The 19,128-nt window shown below is 35.8% G+C and overlaps 1 protein-coding gene across 1 annotated transcript in view; it reads right to left on the reverse strand.

Moving 5' to 3' along the window:
- LOC149788681 (uncharacterized) overlaps nt 1–19,128 on the reverse strand; it is a 102,046-nt gene that overhangs the window by 33,216 nt on the left and 49,702 nt on the right. The window contains exon 8 of the mRNA XM_089974748.1: nt 7,791–7,912. Coding sequence (XP_089830874.1) covers nt 7,791–7,912 — 122 coding nt within the window. The remainder of the gene's footprint in view (nt 1–7,790; nt 7,913–19,128) is intronic.

The raw sequence follows: 19,128 nt of genomic DNA on the forward strand, positions 1-19,128 counted from the left end.
TGCCCTCTACACATCATCAGAGAGCCATGGATATGTAGTGTTATCCTGTATGTCTCTCTATACATCGTCAGAGAGCTATGTCTATGTAGTGTTATCCTGTATGCCTCTCTATACATCATCAGAGAGCTATGTCTATGTAGTGTTATCCTGTATTCCTCTCTATACATCATCAAAGAACTATGGCTTTGTAGTGTTATCCTGTATGCCTCTCTATACATCATCAGAGAGGTATGTCTATGTAGTGTTATCCCGTATGCCTCTCTATACATCATCAGAGAGCCATGGCTATGCTTGAATTTAGGGCATCATACACATACATATTTCTATCGATATTTGACTAGGAGCATCCATGATGAGAGAGAGAGAAAGAGGGAAAGAGAAAGAGAGAAAGAGGGAGAAGCTATGTGTATGAGCCTAACTAGAAAAATGGCTCTGAAGGTACTATTGGAGCATATCTTAAGTACATTATCAATGTTCAGTTGTATATACTGATGTGTTGGTATGGTGCACACGGAATCTGAAATCTTGTCAGTACATGGGAACATTGTCAGCCATAGTTGCTGCTTTTTGTTTCAGATCAAATGATAAATTAATGGTCTGACTGCTAGACTAAAATTGGATACAACTTATATTTATCCTCGAGTATGATGCTCGACTAAAATTGGATACAAATTATATTTATCCTCGAGTATGATTCTCGCTTGAAGAAAAAAAAATAAGACCAGATGCTCAACAGCGTGATGTCATGCTGAAGGATGTGTGCCCATGCTTGACTGAGTGTTTATCCATTCTTTTTCTAAACTGATTCCAATTCAATGTGTAAGAAATGCATTTCTTGACATTTATCAGACCTGAAATTTTCCTTCTTTCAATGTTTCATCTTCAAATTGGACATTAAATAATTGGTGTACTTGTATTCAAGGCTTGGTATTATGTTTAATTCTTGGGAGGGGGATTTTCTTTCAGACATGTAGATTCTTTTTTCTTTTGCAACAATAATTTTTTCCAACTAATACAATTGATATAATAGGTTATTTTTACTTCTTCATATCAGAGGAAGAATTTTGTTGTAAGTATTTTAGGCTCCGATTTTTGATGACTTTTCTGGTGACTCCTAATCAATTAAATAACAGTAATACAGTAATTAAAAAAATGATGCTGAAATAATGGTGGGATGAGGGATGGGTTTGGTACACACATTACCAATTATGTTGTAACAATATGTCTACTGTTTAATTTTTTATTTTCCTTCCCTTCATTGTGCAGGCCCATATAATATAAAATAAGAAACATGTGCCTATCCACTCATCGTCTTTGCAATGAATACTTCAAACATATGCCTATCCATTCACTGTCTTTGTAATGAATGCTTCAAACAGGTGCCTATCCACTCATTGTCTTTGCAATGAATACTTCAATCTTGGTACCCTCAAACTGTAACAAAACTCTACTATAGAGAAAACAAATGTGCACCGCATGCTGTATGCCTTATGGGTAATATACTCCATCTCTGTCTCATAAAGACTACACACCACATGCTGTATGCCTTATGGGTAATATACTCCATCTCTGTCTCATAAAGACTACACACCGCATGCTGTATGCCTTATGGGTAATATACTCCATCTCTGTCTCATAAAGACTACACACCACATGCTGTATGCCTTATGGGTAATATACGCCATCTCTGTCTCATAAAGACTACACATTTTCTAATATTTTGTGATCACTGATCAATCTAAGGAATATTTTTAATCGAATTGGTCATAAAATAAAAAATACTGAAAAAATAAAAAAATTATGTACATAATATCAATGACTATTAGGTGTACCATGTGCAAATGCAGACTTTTAGATGATTGTTTGTGGGGACAGCCACCTTCATAGAGGTATGTTAGCCATATTGTCCCTAATCAACAAAAATAGGTTTCACAACAAAGGAGAAAACCAGTGGCTTTTCAAAAGTGAATTTTCTTTATTAAAAGTGATTCTAGATAAGAATTAAAAACATATTCTGGAAAGACAGATGGGGCATCTGTCATCCATATGAATTTCACAGGAATATGGCTGGGGGCCAAAATCAGCCCCTATCAAACACCGTCCCTCCGAGTTTACATAGAAGAGCACACCATACAACTGAAGCTGACTTCCAGCTTTGAGACCTGCTGGACCAGATCATGTATGGCAAGTAATACTGTAGTAGGCTTATGTGTAAGACAATATCCCAACAGCATTTATGGCAAGTAATACTGTAGTAGGCATAAGTGAAAATATTTCAAGAGCATTTATGGCACGTAATACTGTAGTAGGCTTATGTGTGAGACAGTATCCGAACATCATTTCTGGCAAGTAAAACTGTAGTAGGCTTGTGTGAAAGACAGTATCCCAACATCATTTATGGCAAGTAATACTGTAGTAGACTTATGTGTGAGACAGTATCCCAGCATCATTTATGGCAAGTAATACTGTAGTAGGCTTAAGTGAAAATATTCCAAGAGCATTTATGGCACGTAATACTGTAGTAGGCTTATGTGTGAGACAGTATCCGAACATCATTTCTGGCAAGTAAAACTGTAGTAGGCTTATGTGTGAGACAGTATCCCAACATCATTTATGGCAAGTAATACTGTAGTAGGCTTATGTGTGAGACAATATCCCATCATCATTTATGGCAATTAAAATTGTAGTAGGCTTATGTGTGAGACAATATCCCAACATCATTTATGGCAAGCAATACTGTAGTAGGCTTATGTGAAAATATTCCAACAGCATTTATGGCAAATAATACTGTAGTAGACTTATGTGTGAGATAGTATCCCAAGAGCATGTAACGTTGAAACAATACTGACACATGTGATAACACAGATTAGAGATGACATGAAATTAATCCAGCATTTGCACAATAACAAATCAGGCAGACAAAGCATTTAAAATTATGCTTATCAGCTCCTTATATAATTGTAACTGGTTTTATTTGTCTGTAGAAAATATCCATTCATTAAATCAATTTAGTACTTAATTGTAATTAATGCTATTTATATTATTTGTTCGTGTAATATAAACATAGTGAGATTCACTCAGCGTATTATGTAACTGTAATAGATGTTATTTGTATAAAATATCCCAAACAGATTCACTCAGTGTACTATGTAATTGTAATAGATGTTATTTGTATAACATATCCAAAACAGATTCACTCAGTGTACTATGTAATTGTAAGAGATGTTATTTGTATAACATGTCCAGAACAGATTCACTCAGTGTGCTATATAATTGTAATAGATGTTATTTGCATAACATATCCAAAACAGATTCACCCTGTGTACTATGTAATTGTAACGGATGTTATTTGTATAACATATCCAAAACAGATACACTCAGTGTACTATATGTAATTGTGACAGATGTTATTTGTATAACATATCCAAAACAGATTCACTCAGCATACTATGTAATTTTAACAGATGTTATTTGTATAACATATCCAAAATGGATTCACTCAGTCTACTATGTCATTGTAATAGATGTTATTTGTATAACATATCCAAAACAGATTCACTCAGCATACTATGAAATTGTAATAGGTGTTATTTGTATAACATATACAAAACAAATTCACTAAGTGTACTATGTAATTGTAATAGATTTTATTTGTATAACATATCCAAAACAGATTCACTTAGTGTACTATGTAGTTGTAATAGATGTTATTTGCATAACATATCCAAAACAGATTCACTCAGTGTACTATGTAATTGTAATAGATGTTATGTATATAACATATCCAAAACAGATTCACGCAGTGTACTATGTAATTGTAATAGATGTCATTTGTATAACATATCCAAAACAGATTCACTCAACATACTATGTAATTTTAACAGATGTTATTTGTATAACATATCCAAAATGGATTCACTCAGTCTACTATGTCATTGTAATAGATGTTATTTGTATAACATATCCAAAACAGATTCACTCAGTGTACTATGTAATTGTAATAGATGTCATTTGTATAACATATCCAAAACAGATTCACCCAGTGTACTATGTCATTGTAATAGATGTTATTTGTATAACATATCCAAAACAGATTCACTCAGTGTACTATGTAATTGTAATAGATGTCATTTGTATAACATATCCAAAACAGATTCACTCAGCATACTATGTAATTTTAACAGATGTTATTTGTATAACATATCCAAAATGGATTCACTCAGTCTACTATGTCATTGTAATAGATGTTATTTGTATAACATATCCAAAACAGATTCACTCAGTGTACTATGTAATTGTAATAGATGTTATTTTTATAACATATGCAAAACAGATTCACTCAGTGTGCTATGTAATTGTAATAGATGTCATTTGTATAACATATACAAAACAGATTCACTCAGCATATTATGTAATTGTAATATATGTTATGTGTATAACATATGCAAAACGGATTCACTCAGTGTGCTATGTAATTGTAATATATGTCATTTGTATAACATATCCAAAACAGATTCACTCAGCATACTATGAAATTGTAATAGATGTTATTTGTATAACATATACAAAACAGATTCACTCAGCATACTATGTAGTTGTAATAGATGTTATTTGTATAACATATCCAAAACAGATTCTTCACTCAGCATACTATGTAATTGCAATAGATGTTATTTGTATAACATATCCAAGACAGATTCACTCAGTGTACTATGTAATTGTAATAGATGTTATTTGTATATCATCTCCAAAACAGATTCACTCAGTGTACTATGTAATTGTAACAGATGTTATTTGTATAACATATCCAAAACAGATTTACTCAGAATACTATGAAATTGTAATAGGTGTTATTTGCATAACATATCCAAAACAGATTCACTAAGTGTACTATGTAATTGTAATAGATTTTATTTGTATAATATATCCAAAACAGATTCACTCAGCTTATTACCTAAGTGTAATTGCCTCTATTTGTACAAAATATCCAGTGAGATTCTCTTATAATTGATTTTCACATGATAAAATCATTATATAGAGTTATTTAAGAAAGCATAATTTGTCTTCACTCACACAGTGAAATATCATTATAGATCATTTGTCTTTACTCACACAATGAAGTATCAGTACATGTCATTTGTCTTACTAAAACAATGAAATATCAGTACATGTCATGTCTTTACTCACACAATGAAGTATCAGTATATGTCATATGTCTTCACTCACACAATGAAGGATCAGTACATGTCATATGTCTTTACTCACACAATGAAGTATCAGTACATGTCATATGTCTTTACTCACACAATGAAGTATCAGTACATGTCATGTCTTTACTCACACAATGAAGTATCAGTACATGTCATATGTCTTCACTCACACAATGAAGTATCAGTATATGTCATATTTCTTTACTAACACAATGAAGTATCAGTACATGTCATATGTCTTCACTCACACAATACAGTATCAGTACATGTCATATGTCTTTACTCACACAATGCAGTATCAGTACATGTCATATGTCTTTACTTACACAATGAAGTATCAGTACATGTCATGTGTCTTCACTCACACAATGCAGTATCAGTAGAGGTCATATGTCTTTACTTACACAATAAAGTATCAGTACATGTCATGTGTCTTTACTAACACAATGAAGTATCAGTACATGTCATGTCTTTACTCACACAATGAAGTATCAGTACATGTCATGTGTCTTTACTAACACAATGAAGTATCAGTACATGTCATATGTCTTTACTCACACAATGAAGTATCAGTACATGTCATATGTCTTTACTCACACAATGAAGTATCATTACGTCATGTGTCTTCACTCACACAATGAAGTATCAGTACATGTCATATGTCTTTAAACACACAATGAAGTATCAGTACATGTCATATGTCTTTACCCACACAATGAAGTATCAGTACATGTCATTTGTCTTTACTCACACAATGAAATATTACAGCATTTGTCTTTACGCAATCAATCGGAGCAAAGAGCATGAATTTGTGCTAAATACTGCACTGAAGGAAGTAGAAAAGGAATTTGGTATGGGAAAATTATGAATAGAAAGGAGAATTCAGACATCATTGATAATACTAATGGACTTAGTATTTTAATCCTTAAATGTTTCTTGAGACTAGATGGTATTTCTATGTAGAACTGTATGTATTCATGTGACTGGAAGTGACTGTTTTGGAAGGAACAAATAATGTTTAGCAAAGGTTTTATTAAATGTTAAAAAAGGCTTTAACAATTTTGTCCACCTCACAAACACGTATGTCTCTCATAAATTCTCAGTCATGTCACATAAGCACATAGTAAAAGATTTTATTTCATTATGAAATCCTCAGTAAATTGAAAATCTGACAAGAGAAGGTAGTTGAATTTGATCCCAAATGTTCTGACATGAGTTTCATTGTACATACATGAAATTCATAATTGTAAAATATATGCAAATGTTTCCTTAACATCTCATTACACCAACCCCCCACCCAAGCTTGAGGATACATACCATCTCATAACACCAACCCCAAGCCTGAGGATACAGACTAGGCCTGAAGTACTTTCAACTTTTTCATAAAGTAAGAGATAACTAATGTCAGCTACAGCATGCAGACTGGGAGCTTCAGGATGCCGAATAATTCTGATGCACCCTCCACTATCTCATATATGTAGACTGGACCAGATGCATTGAGTATATCATACAGTAAGAAATACAGTAGGTACTGGCTTGAAGATGTTGACAACACCTAATGCACCCTCCAGTATGAAGATGTCGACTACGCCTAGTGCATGCTGCAGTATGTTGTACAGTTAGAGATACAGTATGTACAGGCTTGAAGATGTCGACAACGCCTAATGCACCCTTCAGAATGTTGTACAGTTAGAGATATGGTAGGTACTGGCTTGAAGACGTAAACAACATCTAATGCACCCTCCAGTATGTTGTACAGTTAGATACACAGTAGGTACTGGCTTGAAGATAATAGAATATGCCTAATGCACCCTCCAGTATATTGTACAGTTAGAGATACAGCAGGTACAGGTTTGAAGATGTAAACTGCATCTGATATACCTAGTATGTTGTACAGTAAGTCCTAATGCACCCTGCAGTATGTAAGAGATACAATACGTACAGGCTTCAGGATGTAGACCAGGAGTCTCAAACATGCAACCTGCTGTAGAGACTTGAGGACGTAGACCAGGGTCTCAAACATGTGACCTGCTGTACAGACCTGAGGATGTAGACCGGGGGTCTCAAACATGTAACCTGATGTACAGACTTGAGGATGTAGACCAGGGGTCTCAAACATGCGACCCACTGTACAGACTTGAAAATGTTGACTATACCTGATGTACCCTCCAGTATGCTGTGTAGTAGGAAATATAGTAGATACAGGCATGAGGATAAATACAAAATGACTAATGGAGGCAACATTTTTGTCTTGGATTGCATCCCATGATGATGTGATATTCCATCCAAGAAGGGCTTTGACATTTTTAAATGAATGTAAATTATCTCTATATCTGACATTATATTTTCAGGATTTGACCAATTTTGCCATCCTCTTTATTCTGCATGTCTTTCCCCAGCTTAAACCTTCTCAGAAAACTATATAGTTAGGATGGTGCTGATGTGTCATTAAAATGTATTCAGTGAATGAATCTGAAACTTTTTTTATCAGTATGAAACTAGAATACACTGTTAGAAACATGGACACAATGCACCATCTACAATACAGGAGTGTTAAAGCATTAACCATTCTAATCTCACCTGAAGTAGATGATAATTCCCGTTTCATGCAGAAATCGCAGAAACAAATCCAGTTCTTCACTTTTTTCTATTGGAAGAGTTCCTTCCTTGCTCATTTTTTCCACCTCTAGGCGAGAAATCACCTGCAATTACAAGTTGACAAAAGTCTTTAGTTTGATTGGTTTATTTATTTTTTAAAAATTATCTGCTTGAAGCTGCTTCTTTGTGTCACCATTGCTACATTATATATTCACCATATAGCAAGATATCGGTATCCTTACTTGACCTAACACATATCAAGACCAGGGAATGACATAACTTAAATGGATTTCATAAATAAGCAAATACACCGGTAATAGCGTCCCTCTGGTATGCAGTCATACTTTCGATGTTAAACTTACAAAGTATCCTTTTAAAGTCAACTGCCTCCACCATTGTTGACCAATATACAATGCACTGCTCTTAAACACTGTTGGTTAGTTGGCAGTATATACTAAGGGAGGCAACTCATGAAATCCTATAGATGACAAACCACTAAAGTTCTTCTTGTTGGAAAAGAATGAGACAAGAAGAAAATATTAAATGAAAAATTACAAGTGTAAATGTTTTGTGCAATAAGCTGAGAAATGATTGGTCACACATATATAAGGCCATATCAACCATTGTTAGTGGTAACTGATCACAAAGATATAAAGCCATGTCAAGTAGTGTTGTTGTTAGCTGATCACACAGATATAAGGCCATGTCAAGTAGTGTTGCTGTTAGCTGATCACACAGATATAAAGCCATGTCAAGTAGTGTTGCTGTTAGCTGATCACACAGATATAAAGCCATGTCAAGTAGTGTTGCTGTTAGCTGATCACACATATATAAAGCCATGCCAAGTAGTGATGCTGTTATCTGATCACACAGATATAAAGCCATGTCAAGTAGTGTTGCTGTTAGCTGATCACACAGATATAAAGCCATGTCAAGTAGTGTTGCTGTTAGCTGATCACACAGATATAAAGCCATGTCAAGTAGTGATGCTGTTAGCTGATCACACAGATATAAAGCCATGCCAAGTAGTGTTGCTGTTAGCTGATCACAGATATCAAACCACAAAAATGTTGTTGTTAATTTGATCACACAGATATAAAGCTATGTCAAGTAGTGTTGCTGTTAGCTGATCGCACACATATAAAGACTCAAATACGTTGATCACACAAATATAAAGCCATGTCAAGTACCATAGTGTTGCTTTTAGATGATCACACAAATATGTTGTTGTTGTTTGTAGGGTTTAATGCCATTTTTCAGCACATGATAGGCTATACATGGCGGCCAGTATTAATGGTGGAGGAAGAACCCAGGAAAGAACCACCGACCCACGAGAAGCTACTGGCAAGCTTTCTCACATACCTACACTGGCTGAATCCGAGACTCGAACCCACGCAAACAGAGGTGAGATGGCAGTGATCCGTAACAAAGAGCGCTTTAGACCACTCGGCCACTAGGGGCCCCCACACAAATATAAAGCCTTGTCAAGCATTATTGGTTTTAAATCATGGGGTCAGGACTCAAATACATAAATACAGTATTTGCCTGATATGTTAACAAATTCAGAAAATTTAGAGTTTTTATATCTGCTCATTGATGAATCACTGGATTCTTATTTAGGGAGTAAAACGAGTCCCAAGAAGAAATTCATGCTCTACTGGCTGAAAATAGTTTCCATGAATTCAAAATACACCATTTCATCCTCTTAAACAGCTAGTGTTGAAACTATCTCTGATATTCTTAAATGATAACAACACTAGCGGTCTTTCTGTTAAAAAGCTAGTGTTGAAATTATCTCTGATACTCTTAAATGATAACAACACTGCGGTGGCCTTCCTTTTTAAATAGCCAGTGTTGAAACTATCTCTGATATTCCTAAATGATACCAACACTGGTGGCCTTCCCGTTAAATATCCAGTGTTGAAACTATCTCTGATATTCTTAAAATATAACACTGGTGGTTTTCATGTTAAACAGCAAGTGTTGAAACTCTGATATTCTTAAATGATAACAACACTGTAGTGGCCTTCCTGTTAAATAGCCAGTGTTGAAACTATCTCTGATATTCCTAAATGATACCAACACTGGTGGCCTTCCTGTTATATAGCCAGTGTTGAAACTATCTCTGATATTCCTAAATGATAACAACATTGGTGGCCTTCCTGTTAAACAACTAGTGTTGAAACTATCTCTGATATTCTTAAATGAACCAACACTGTGGTGGCCTTTATGAACATCAGATTAGTGTCAGTTTAACTAAGAACCAAGTTGACATCATAGACAAAACTATTCCCAAGATGGCCGTTGTATCATCTATACTGAATGTAAGATTGCACCATTTTCACTTAGGAATTATTAGGTAACATATAAACCCTTTGATGAAAATGTCATGCTGATCATGACTTTCCATCTGGAAGAAGTGATAGCAATATTTAAAAGATGGTCAGCATGGTGGCCATTTTGAGGGTTTGATTTTCATTCAAGTTCAACTAGACGCCCTAGAAATCATCTTGTGAAAACCCCATGTTCACAAGACTTTTTATTGAAGATGATCAGCAGCAGCACCATTTTCAAGATGGTAATTTTGGAAATAAAAATGCCACCCTTTTAATTTAAAACCAACTTGACACTGTAATAATTGTTTGGGAAAATGTACAATGTGAATACGACCACCCATGTAAGAGGAGTAGCAATACCAGGACAATGGAGACCAAATAAGCAATTAATTAAGTTAGAAACAACTAGAAATCTAAAAATGTTTTTCATTGAAAATCTCATGCTCTTATGATAATTCATTCAGTGATAACTAGAATTTAAAACTGGCAAATGTTTTCCATAATGAATGTTTAAGTGGCCCCAATTATTTTTCTGACCAATTATGTCTCATCATTTAGTAAATACCCCATATTTGGTATGACCATCCAATGAGAAAGAACAATGATAACAAGATTTGTAAGATGGCCAGTGTGATGGTCACATTCAGAGCTCAAGTAGCACCCTTTTTATTTATGGGGCCACACATCATCATTTCAATATGACTTGTTGCTCAGAAGGAACTGTGATAGTAAGATTTTCCAATTGTCCATTACAATTACCATATTACATGTAGAACCAGCTATACAGTGTACAAAGAACTGTGATAGCAAGATTTTCCAATTGGCCATTACAATGACCATATTACATGTAGAACCAGCTATACAGTGTACAAGGAACTGTGATAGCAAGATTTTCCAATTGGCCATTACAATGACCATATTACATGTATAACTAGCTATACGGTGTACAAGGAACTGTGATAGCAAGATTTTCCAATTGTCCATTACAATTACCATATTACATGTAGAACCAGCTATACAGTGTACAAAGAACTGTGATAGCAAGATTTTCCAATTGTCCATTACAATTACCACATTACATGTATAACTAGCTATACGGTGTACAAGGAACTGTGATAGCAAGATTTTCCAATTGTCCATTACAATTACCATATTACATGTAGAACCAGCTATACAGTGTACAAGGAACTGTGATAGCAAGATTTCCAATTGTCCATTACAATTACCATATTACATGTAGAACCAGCTATACAGTGTACAAGGAACTGTGATAGCAAGATTTCCAATTGTCCATTACAATTACCATATTACATGTAGAACCAGCTATACAGTGTACAAGGAACTGTGATAGCAAGATTTCCAATTGTCCATTACAATGACCATATTACATGTAGAACCAGCTATACAGTGTACAAGGAACTGTGATAGCAAGATTTTCCAATTGTCCATTACAATTACCATATTACATGTAGAACCAGCTATACAGTGTACAAGGAACTGTGATAGCAAGATTTCCAATTGTCCATTACAATGACCATATTACATGTAGAACCAGCTATACGGTGTACAAGGAACTGTGATAGCAAGATTTTCCAATTGTCCATTACAATTACCATATTACATGTAGAACCAGCTATACAGTGTACAAGGAACTGTGATAGCAAGATTTTCCAATTGGCCATTACAATGACCATATTACATGTATAACTAGCTATACGGTGTACAAGGAACTGTGATAGCAAGATTTTCCAATTGGCCATTACAATGACCATATTACATGTAGAACCAGCTATACAGTGTACAAGGAACTGTGATAGCAAGATTTCCAATTGTCCATTACAATTACCATATTACATGTAGAACCAGCTATACAGTGTACAAGGAACTGTGATAGCAAGATTTCCAATTGTCCATTACAATGACCATATTACATGTAGAACCAGCTATACAGTGTACAAGGAACTGTGATAGCAAGATTTCCAATTGTCCATTACAATTACCATATTACATGTAGAACCAGCTATACAGTGTACAAGGAACTGTGATAGCAAGATTTCCAATTGTCCATTACAATGACCATATTACATGTAGAACCAGCTATACGGTGTACAAGGAACTGTGATAGCAAGATTTTCCAATTGGCCATTACAATGACCGTATTACATGTATAACTAGCTATACGGTGTACAAGGAACTGTGATAGCAAGATTTTCCAATTGGCCATTACAATGACCATATTACATGTAGAACCAGCTATACAGTGTACAAGGAACTGTGATAGCAAGATTTCCAATTGTCCATTACAATGACCATATTACATGTAGAACCAGCTATACAGTGTACAAGGAACTGTGATAGCAAGATTTTCCAATTGGCCATTACAATGACCATATTACATGTATAACTAGCTATACGGTGTACAAGGAACTGTGATAGCAAGATTTTCCAATTGGCCATTCCAATGACCATATTACATGTAGAACCATCTATACAGTGTACAAGGAACTGTGATAGCAAGATTTTCTAATTGGTCATTACAACGACCATATTACAAGTATAACCAGCTATACAGTGTACAAAGAATTGTGATAGCAAGTTTTTCCTATTGTCCATTACAATGACCATATTACATGTATAACCAGCCATACAGAGTACCAAGAACTCTTTAGTAAAAACTCCATGTTGATGTGACCAGCCATTCAGAGTAGAAATATTTAACAGGGAATAGTGCTTGTCAAGATACATCCCATAAGTTGCATTAATCTTGGTAAAGTAGTATGAACACTCTCAATGTAATACAACAAATTTTAAAATGTATGTCACAGTGACCTTCTTTTAGAGATGAAGTGAGCATTATATTTAATGGGGGAAGTTGACCTTTGCCACTGAAGAAATGGGAAGTAGAAACGAAAAGGGTGGATGTTTGTTTGTTTGTTTGTTGTAGGGTTTAACGCCATTTCTCAGCACAAGATAGGCTATACATGGTGGCCAGTATAACTGGTACAGGGAAAACCCAGGAAGAACAACCGACCCACGACAAGCTACTGGCGGGCTTTCCCACGTACCCACGCTAGCAGAGCCTTGGACTCGAACCCACGCAGACAGAGGTGAGATGGCAGTGATCCGGAACGGTGAGTGCTTTAGACCACTTGGCCACTCGGGGCCCCTAAAAAAGGTGGATGAGGAAATGGACATAGATTGATATTTACATAACTCTTCAGCATCCATTGTTTATTCTTCATGCTCCACTCTGTTAGTGAGCTAATAAATCAAAGTATGTTAAGGGATTTTGCTTCTAGTTATTCAGGCCTTAACCTTGCATTGTTTCTGATCTAAATCTGTTCCTTATCTGTATAAAACTATTGCTCTGTGCTGAGAACCCCCTTTTACAGTCTGCTGCCTGTAAGGGGGAATTGCAGGTTAGCTTGTCCAGGTAAACTGGACTTTATGCTTGTTATATTCAGCATTCCACTTATCTGAGTTGTTGTCACTGAGATATCTCTACTCCAAAATAATAATTTTTACTAACGTAAGCTCTGACAACATTTGACTATTTTTAAGCAGTGCTTTGTTGACTAATATGACACAGCTTTCATAACTGTTCCGTAATGCTGTATTAAGATTTTAAGTCCGATAAATTCATATTCATGTTCAGGTATTTTGATGAATATTTATTTTTTAAATTTCATTTCGGATTTTTAAGCCTTACAGTTTTGCAGCACAAGATCCAGCTTGACTAAATTGTTTGAGAAACAAAATGAAAATTACATTCAACATTTAAACTTCCTGTAGTCTGGTTAGGCTTAGCATTCTACCCTTTCAGATGACAGGCATGCCATCTGTTTTTGGCCATCTAACATGTATATTGAATTTGTATTCAACATTACTTTGAGTTATAAGTCACCCACTGGTATTTCTGTTAGCACCTTCCCACCTACAATAATCTACTTCAAAGCTTTAGAAACCATTGTCATCATCAACAAGCATTCGCCGAAGACAATTACTTTAAGACAAACTACCGGTAGGCTGAGAATCAGCAATTTTGTGTTTCCCAGGCAACCAATATTTTAAACTCACACTTGGCAAATTTTCTTGATATAAGTTTTACACTACAACAGAATGATTGTTCCAGACCACCTTGTGCCAATCTTATTTATTTTAACAACCATTCATGTCATGGTAAATAACCTTACATAAAAAAGACAGATGTCACGACAAGCACTTTAAAGGTTAACTGGTTTTTAATGTATACTGTGCAGAGCTGACTTTTAAATATGCCACTTGTAACTAATTTACTGGAGGTACTGCACACCATTAATGCCCAAGTGTGTGAATTTGTACAATGTTTGCGGTAGGTGTGTTTTACTAACCGAGATTCATTCATAGCCTAATGATTTTCTTTGTCATACAGGTGTATTATTAATAGAGATGCAGTCATAGCCTAGTGATTCTTTCCTTTGTAGCATGCATGTATTATTAACAGAGACACATTCATAGCCTAATGATTCTTTCCTTTGTGGTATGGGTGTTTTATTAAAAGAGACACATTCATAGGCTAATGATTCTTTCCTTTAAGGCACGGATGTAATATTAATGGAGATGCATTCATAGGCTAATGATTCTTTCCTTTGTGGTATGGGTGTATTATTAATATAGATGCATTCATAGCCTAATCATTCTTTCCTTTGTGGTATGGGTGTAATATTAATAGAGATTAAATTATAATGATTCTTTCCTTTGCTTTAAGGTATATTACTAATAGAGATGCATTCATGCTTTGACGACTCTCTCCTTTGTGGTAATGTTGTTGCAGTTTTGGGGTTTAACGTCATGTCTCAGGGCTAGATATGCTATATATGGCGGCCAATATAACTGGTGGGGAAAGAACTCAGAAAATCTAGTAAGAACCACCGACCCACTGGAAGCTACACATAGCTCTCTCACATACCTAAATTGGCCAAGCCTTAGCCTTCAACCCACAGGGGTGAGATAGCAGTGATTGGTAAAGGTGAGTGCTTTAGACCACTCAGCCACCCAGGGCACCATTCTTTGTGGTAAGGGTGTGTTACTAATAGAGATACATCCATAGTGTGACAACTGTCCATTGTAGTAAGGGGGTACCACTAATATAGATGCATTCATAATCTGATGACTGTCTTTGTGACAAGGATGTGTTACTAACAGAGATGCATTCATCGCTTCATAAATTATGCAATGAACAGATGCTGAACGATAACATCAACTATAAAATTTAATGCTGCTGTTTTTGTTGAAGGGTTTAACGCCATTTTTCAGCACAAGATAGGCTATACATGGTGGCCAGTATAAATGGTGGAGAAAGAACCTGGGAAAACCCCGGAAAGAACCAATGACCCAAAAGAAGCTACTGACAAGCTTTCTCACATAACCACAATGGCCAAACCTGAGACTCGAACCCACACCGACAGAGGTGAGATGGCAAAGATCTGTAACAGTGAGCACTTTTGAGCCACTCTGGGCCTCAAAAATTAATGCTGTGATGTGATGTGATTTTGATTTTTAATGCAGCTTTAACTATTTTTCAGTCATATCGCTACGATGTCTGCATTGTAGCAGTTTATGGTGATGTCTAGCACTAGGGCATTGTGCCGCAGACATGTAGTATGATGTCCCACCCAGTCACATTACCCTAACACCTGGCTGACAAGTCCTAAACTAACCTCTCAATGCTGAACGCCAAGTGAGGCAGCTGTTAGTACCATTTTTGTAAGTCTCTGGTATGACTCATCTGGGGATCGAACCTACGACCTCCCACATCTGAGGCGGATGCTCTAACCACTAGGCCACCGGAGCAGTTAAAATTTAATGCAGGTATGTGGATCATAAAATACAGGAAATAGTGACCTGTGGTTGGTGCTAAGAAAACTACTCGAAACAGTTGCCTTGGTTTTTGTTGTTATGGTGTTTAATGCTGTTTTTCAGCAAAAGATAGGCTTTTACTTGGCAACCAGTATAAATGGTGGTGGAAGAACCCGGAAAAAAACACCAATCCAAAGCAGGCTAATGGCAATCTTTTTCATGTACCTACATTGGCGAAGCCCAAGAACCTAAGCAGACAGCAGTTAGATGGAAGTGATCTGTAATGGTGACCACATAAGATCGGTTAGCCAATCAACGCCCTGACAACTGCCTTGAACAGAAAAAAACCTCATTCAGTGAGTGTACATATAAAAATAGCTCTTCATCTGTGTGGATACAGATGCCAGTGGCATTATACTAATTTAGTGAGAGTGTACATATAAATATAGGCCTTAATCTGTGTGGATACAAATGCCAGTGGCATAATAGTTTAGTGAGAGTATACATATAAAATTAGGTCTTAATCTATGTGGATACATATGCCAGTGGTATTATAATAGTTTAGTGAGAGTGTACATATAAAATAGGTCTTCATCTCTGTGGATACAGATGCCAGTGGTATTATAATAGTTTAGTGAGAGTGTACATATAAATATAGGCCTTAATCTGTGTGGATACAAATGCCAGTGGCATAATAGTTTATCGAGAGTATACATATAAAATTAGGTCTTAATCTATGTGGATACATATGCCAGTGGTATTATAATAGTTTAGTGAGAGTGTACATATAAAATAGGTCTTCATCTCTGTGGATACAGATGCCAGTGGTATTATAATAGTTTAGTGAGAGTGTACATATAAATATAGGCCTTAATCTGTGTGGATACAAATGCCAGTGGCATAATAGTTTATCGAGAGTATACATATAAAATTAGGTCTTAATCTATGTGGATACATATGCCAGTGGTATTATAATAGTTTAGTGAGAGTGTACATATAAAATAGGTCTTCATCTCTGTGGATACAGATGCCAGTGGTATTATAATAGTTTAGCTAAACTAAATAGAGGTGACCATGCTAAATATTATTTTCTCCCCGAGTTATGGTCTGACAGCTGAAGGTATTTCAAAGCATGTGGTTCTACTTAATTTGTATTTTAGGTCTGACAGATAAAGGTATTTCAAAGCATATGGTTTTGTTTAATCTGTATTGTAGGTCTGACAGATGAAGGTATTTCATTGCATAAGGTCTTGTATAGTCTAAGTTATTGGTCAGACAGATGAAGGTATTTCACTTCACAAGGTCTTGTATAGTCTGCATTGTATGTCTGACAGATGAAAGTTTTTCATTGTACAAGGTCTTGTATAGTCTGCATTGTAGGTCTGACAGATGAAGGTGTTTCGCTGCACAAGGTCTTGTATAGTCCGTGTTGTAGGTCTGACAGATGAAGGTATTTCACTGCACAAGGTCTTGTATAGTCTTCCTTGTAGGTCTGACAGATGAAGGTATTTGAATGCACAAGGTCTTGTATAGTCTGCATTGTAGGTCTGACAGATGAAGGTATTTCATTGCACAAGGTCTTGTATAGTCTGCATTGTAGGTCTGACAGATGAAGGTGTTTCACTGCACAAGGTCTTGTACAGTCTGCACAAGGTCTTGTACAGTCTGCACTGTAGGTCTGACAGATGAAGGTATTTCATTGCACAAGGTCTTGTATAGTCTGTGTTGTACATCAGACAGATGAAGGTATTTCACTGCACAAGGTCTTGTATAGTCTATACTGTAGGTCTAACAGAAAAAGGTTTTTCACTGCACAAGGTCTTATAAATCTGTCCCCTTCAAAAATGTACTTCCAACAATATTCCATTGGTGTAATCGAAGCACTGCATGTGTGCTTCTTGCAATTGCAAACAGCATGTCACGAATGTTAACAAGATTATAAAATACTGAATGTTGAGTGATGGCACTTAATCTATTATATGTCATCACACTAAAACTTTATAATGTTCACTCTATGGCTTCATTTATGCATGACACAAATTGGTAATGTAGATAAATTTTGTACAGATTGTGTCATAGCACAGGTATATCACTAAATCATAAAAACACAAGTCAAAATGGGGGAAAATAGCCATGGTTAGGCTCAAATGTTTATAGAAAGAAGTGTATATAAAACCAATTTCTAGAGCTGGTAACCCTGCAAATTCGCAATTAGTGAAATGAGGGACACAAATTAGTGAATTCTGAACACAATTAGTGTGAACCCGAGTGGTCGAGTGGTCTAAAGCGCTCACCGTTCCAAATCACTGCCATCTCACCTCTGTCTGCATGGGCTCGAGTCCAAGGCTCGGCTAGCATGGGTATGTGGGAAAGCCTGCTAGTAGCTTCTCGTTGGTTGGTGGTTCTTCCCTGGGTTTTCTAGGGTTCTTCCTCCACCATTTGTACTGGCCGCCATGTATAGCCTATCATGTGTTGAAAAATGACAATAAACACTAGAACAACAACAACACAATTAGTGCAAATTATACCATGACACTATGATGGTCATTATGCATTATATCAAAATCCAAAATAAACTTAAATAAATTATTTACAGTAATTATATGTACAAATTTATTTGGTGCCAAATTGCTGATATACACAAACATCATGCTATTTGACTATGGTAGACTTGAACTTGCTCAACTAGACTTTGGTAAATTTGTTTTCGAAACAGTTCTGACTTCTTGCCTGGTGGTTGATCTTGGGGACTAAAATTGTTGCAAATTCTCAGCACCGAAGGAGGCCCTAATATCCATCTGATATTTGCTCACGATATAAAATACTCTTTTAGTGTCGCTGATTTCCATCAAAGAAAGGCTGGAAATGTTCAATAAGAAAACTCACAATGCCTCAGCAATGGTAGTTTGCAGGTCTTGAGTTGAAGGCCTAAAGTACTCTGAGCTGAAATCTTCTGGAAGCTCTTAATTTTCCCAATATATATGTTTTTACCTAGCAGTATGCTTTTTCACATCGTTTCTGCCACATGCCCACTGGGGCTAGCATCATTGCTTTCAAATTATGTCATACATGTACTATATAGTACTATTATTATATAGTACATGTATGACGGTTACACTGATAGCAACAAAACAAGCCTATGTGCA

Source organism: Sinohyriopsis cumingii, chromosome 11, assembly GCF_028554795.1.
Source record: "Sinohyriopsis cumingii isolate HCF-2022 chromosome 11, ASM2855479v2, whole genome shotgun sequence".
NCBI classification, from domain to species: domain Eukaryota; kingdom Metazoa; phylum Mollusca; class Bivalvia; order Unionida; family Unionidae; genus Sinohyriopsis; species Sinohyriopsis cumingii.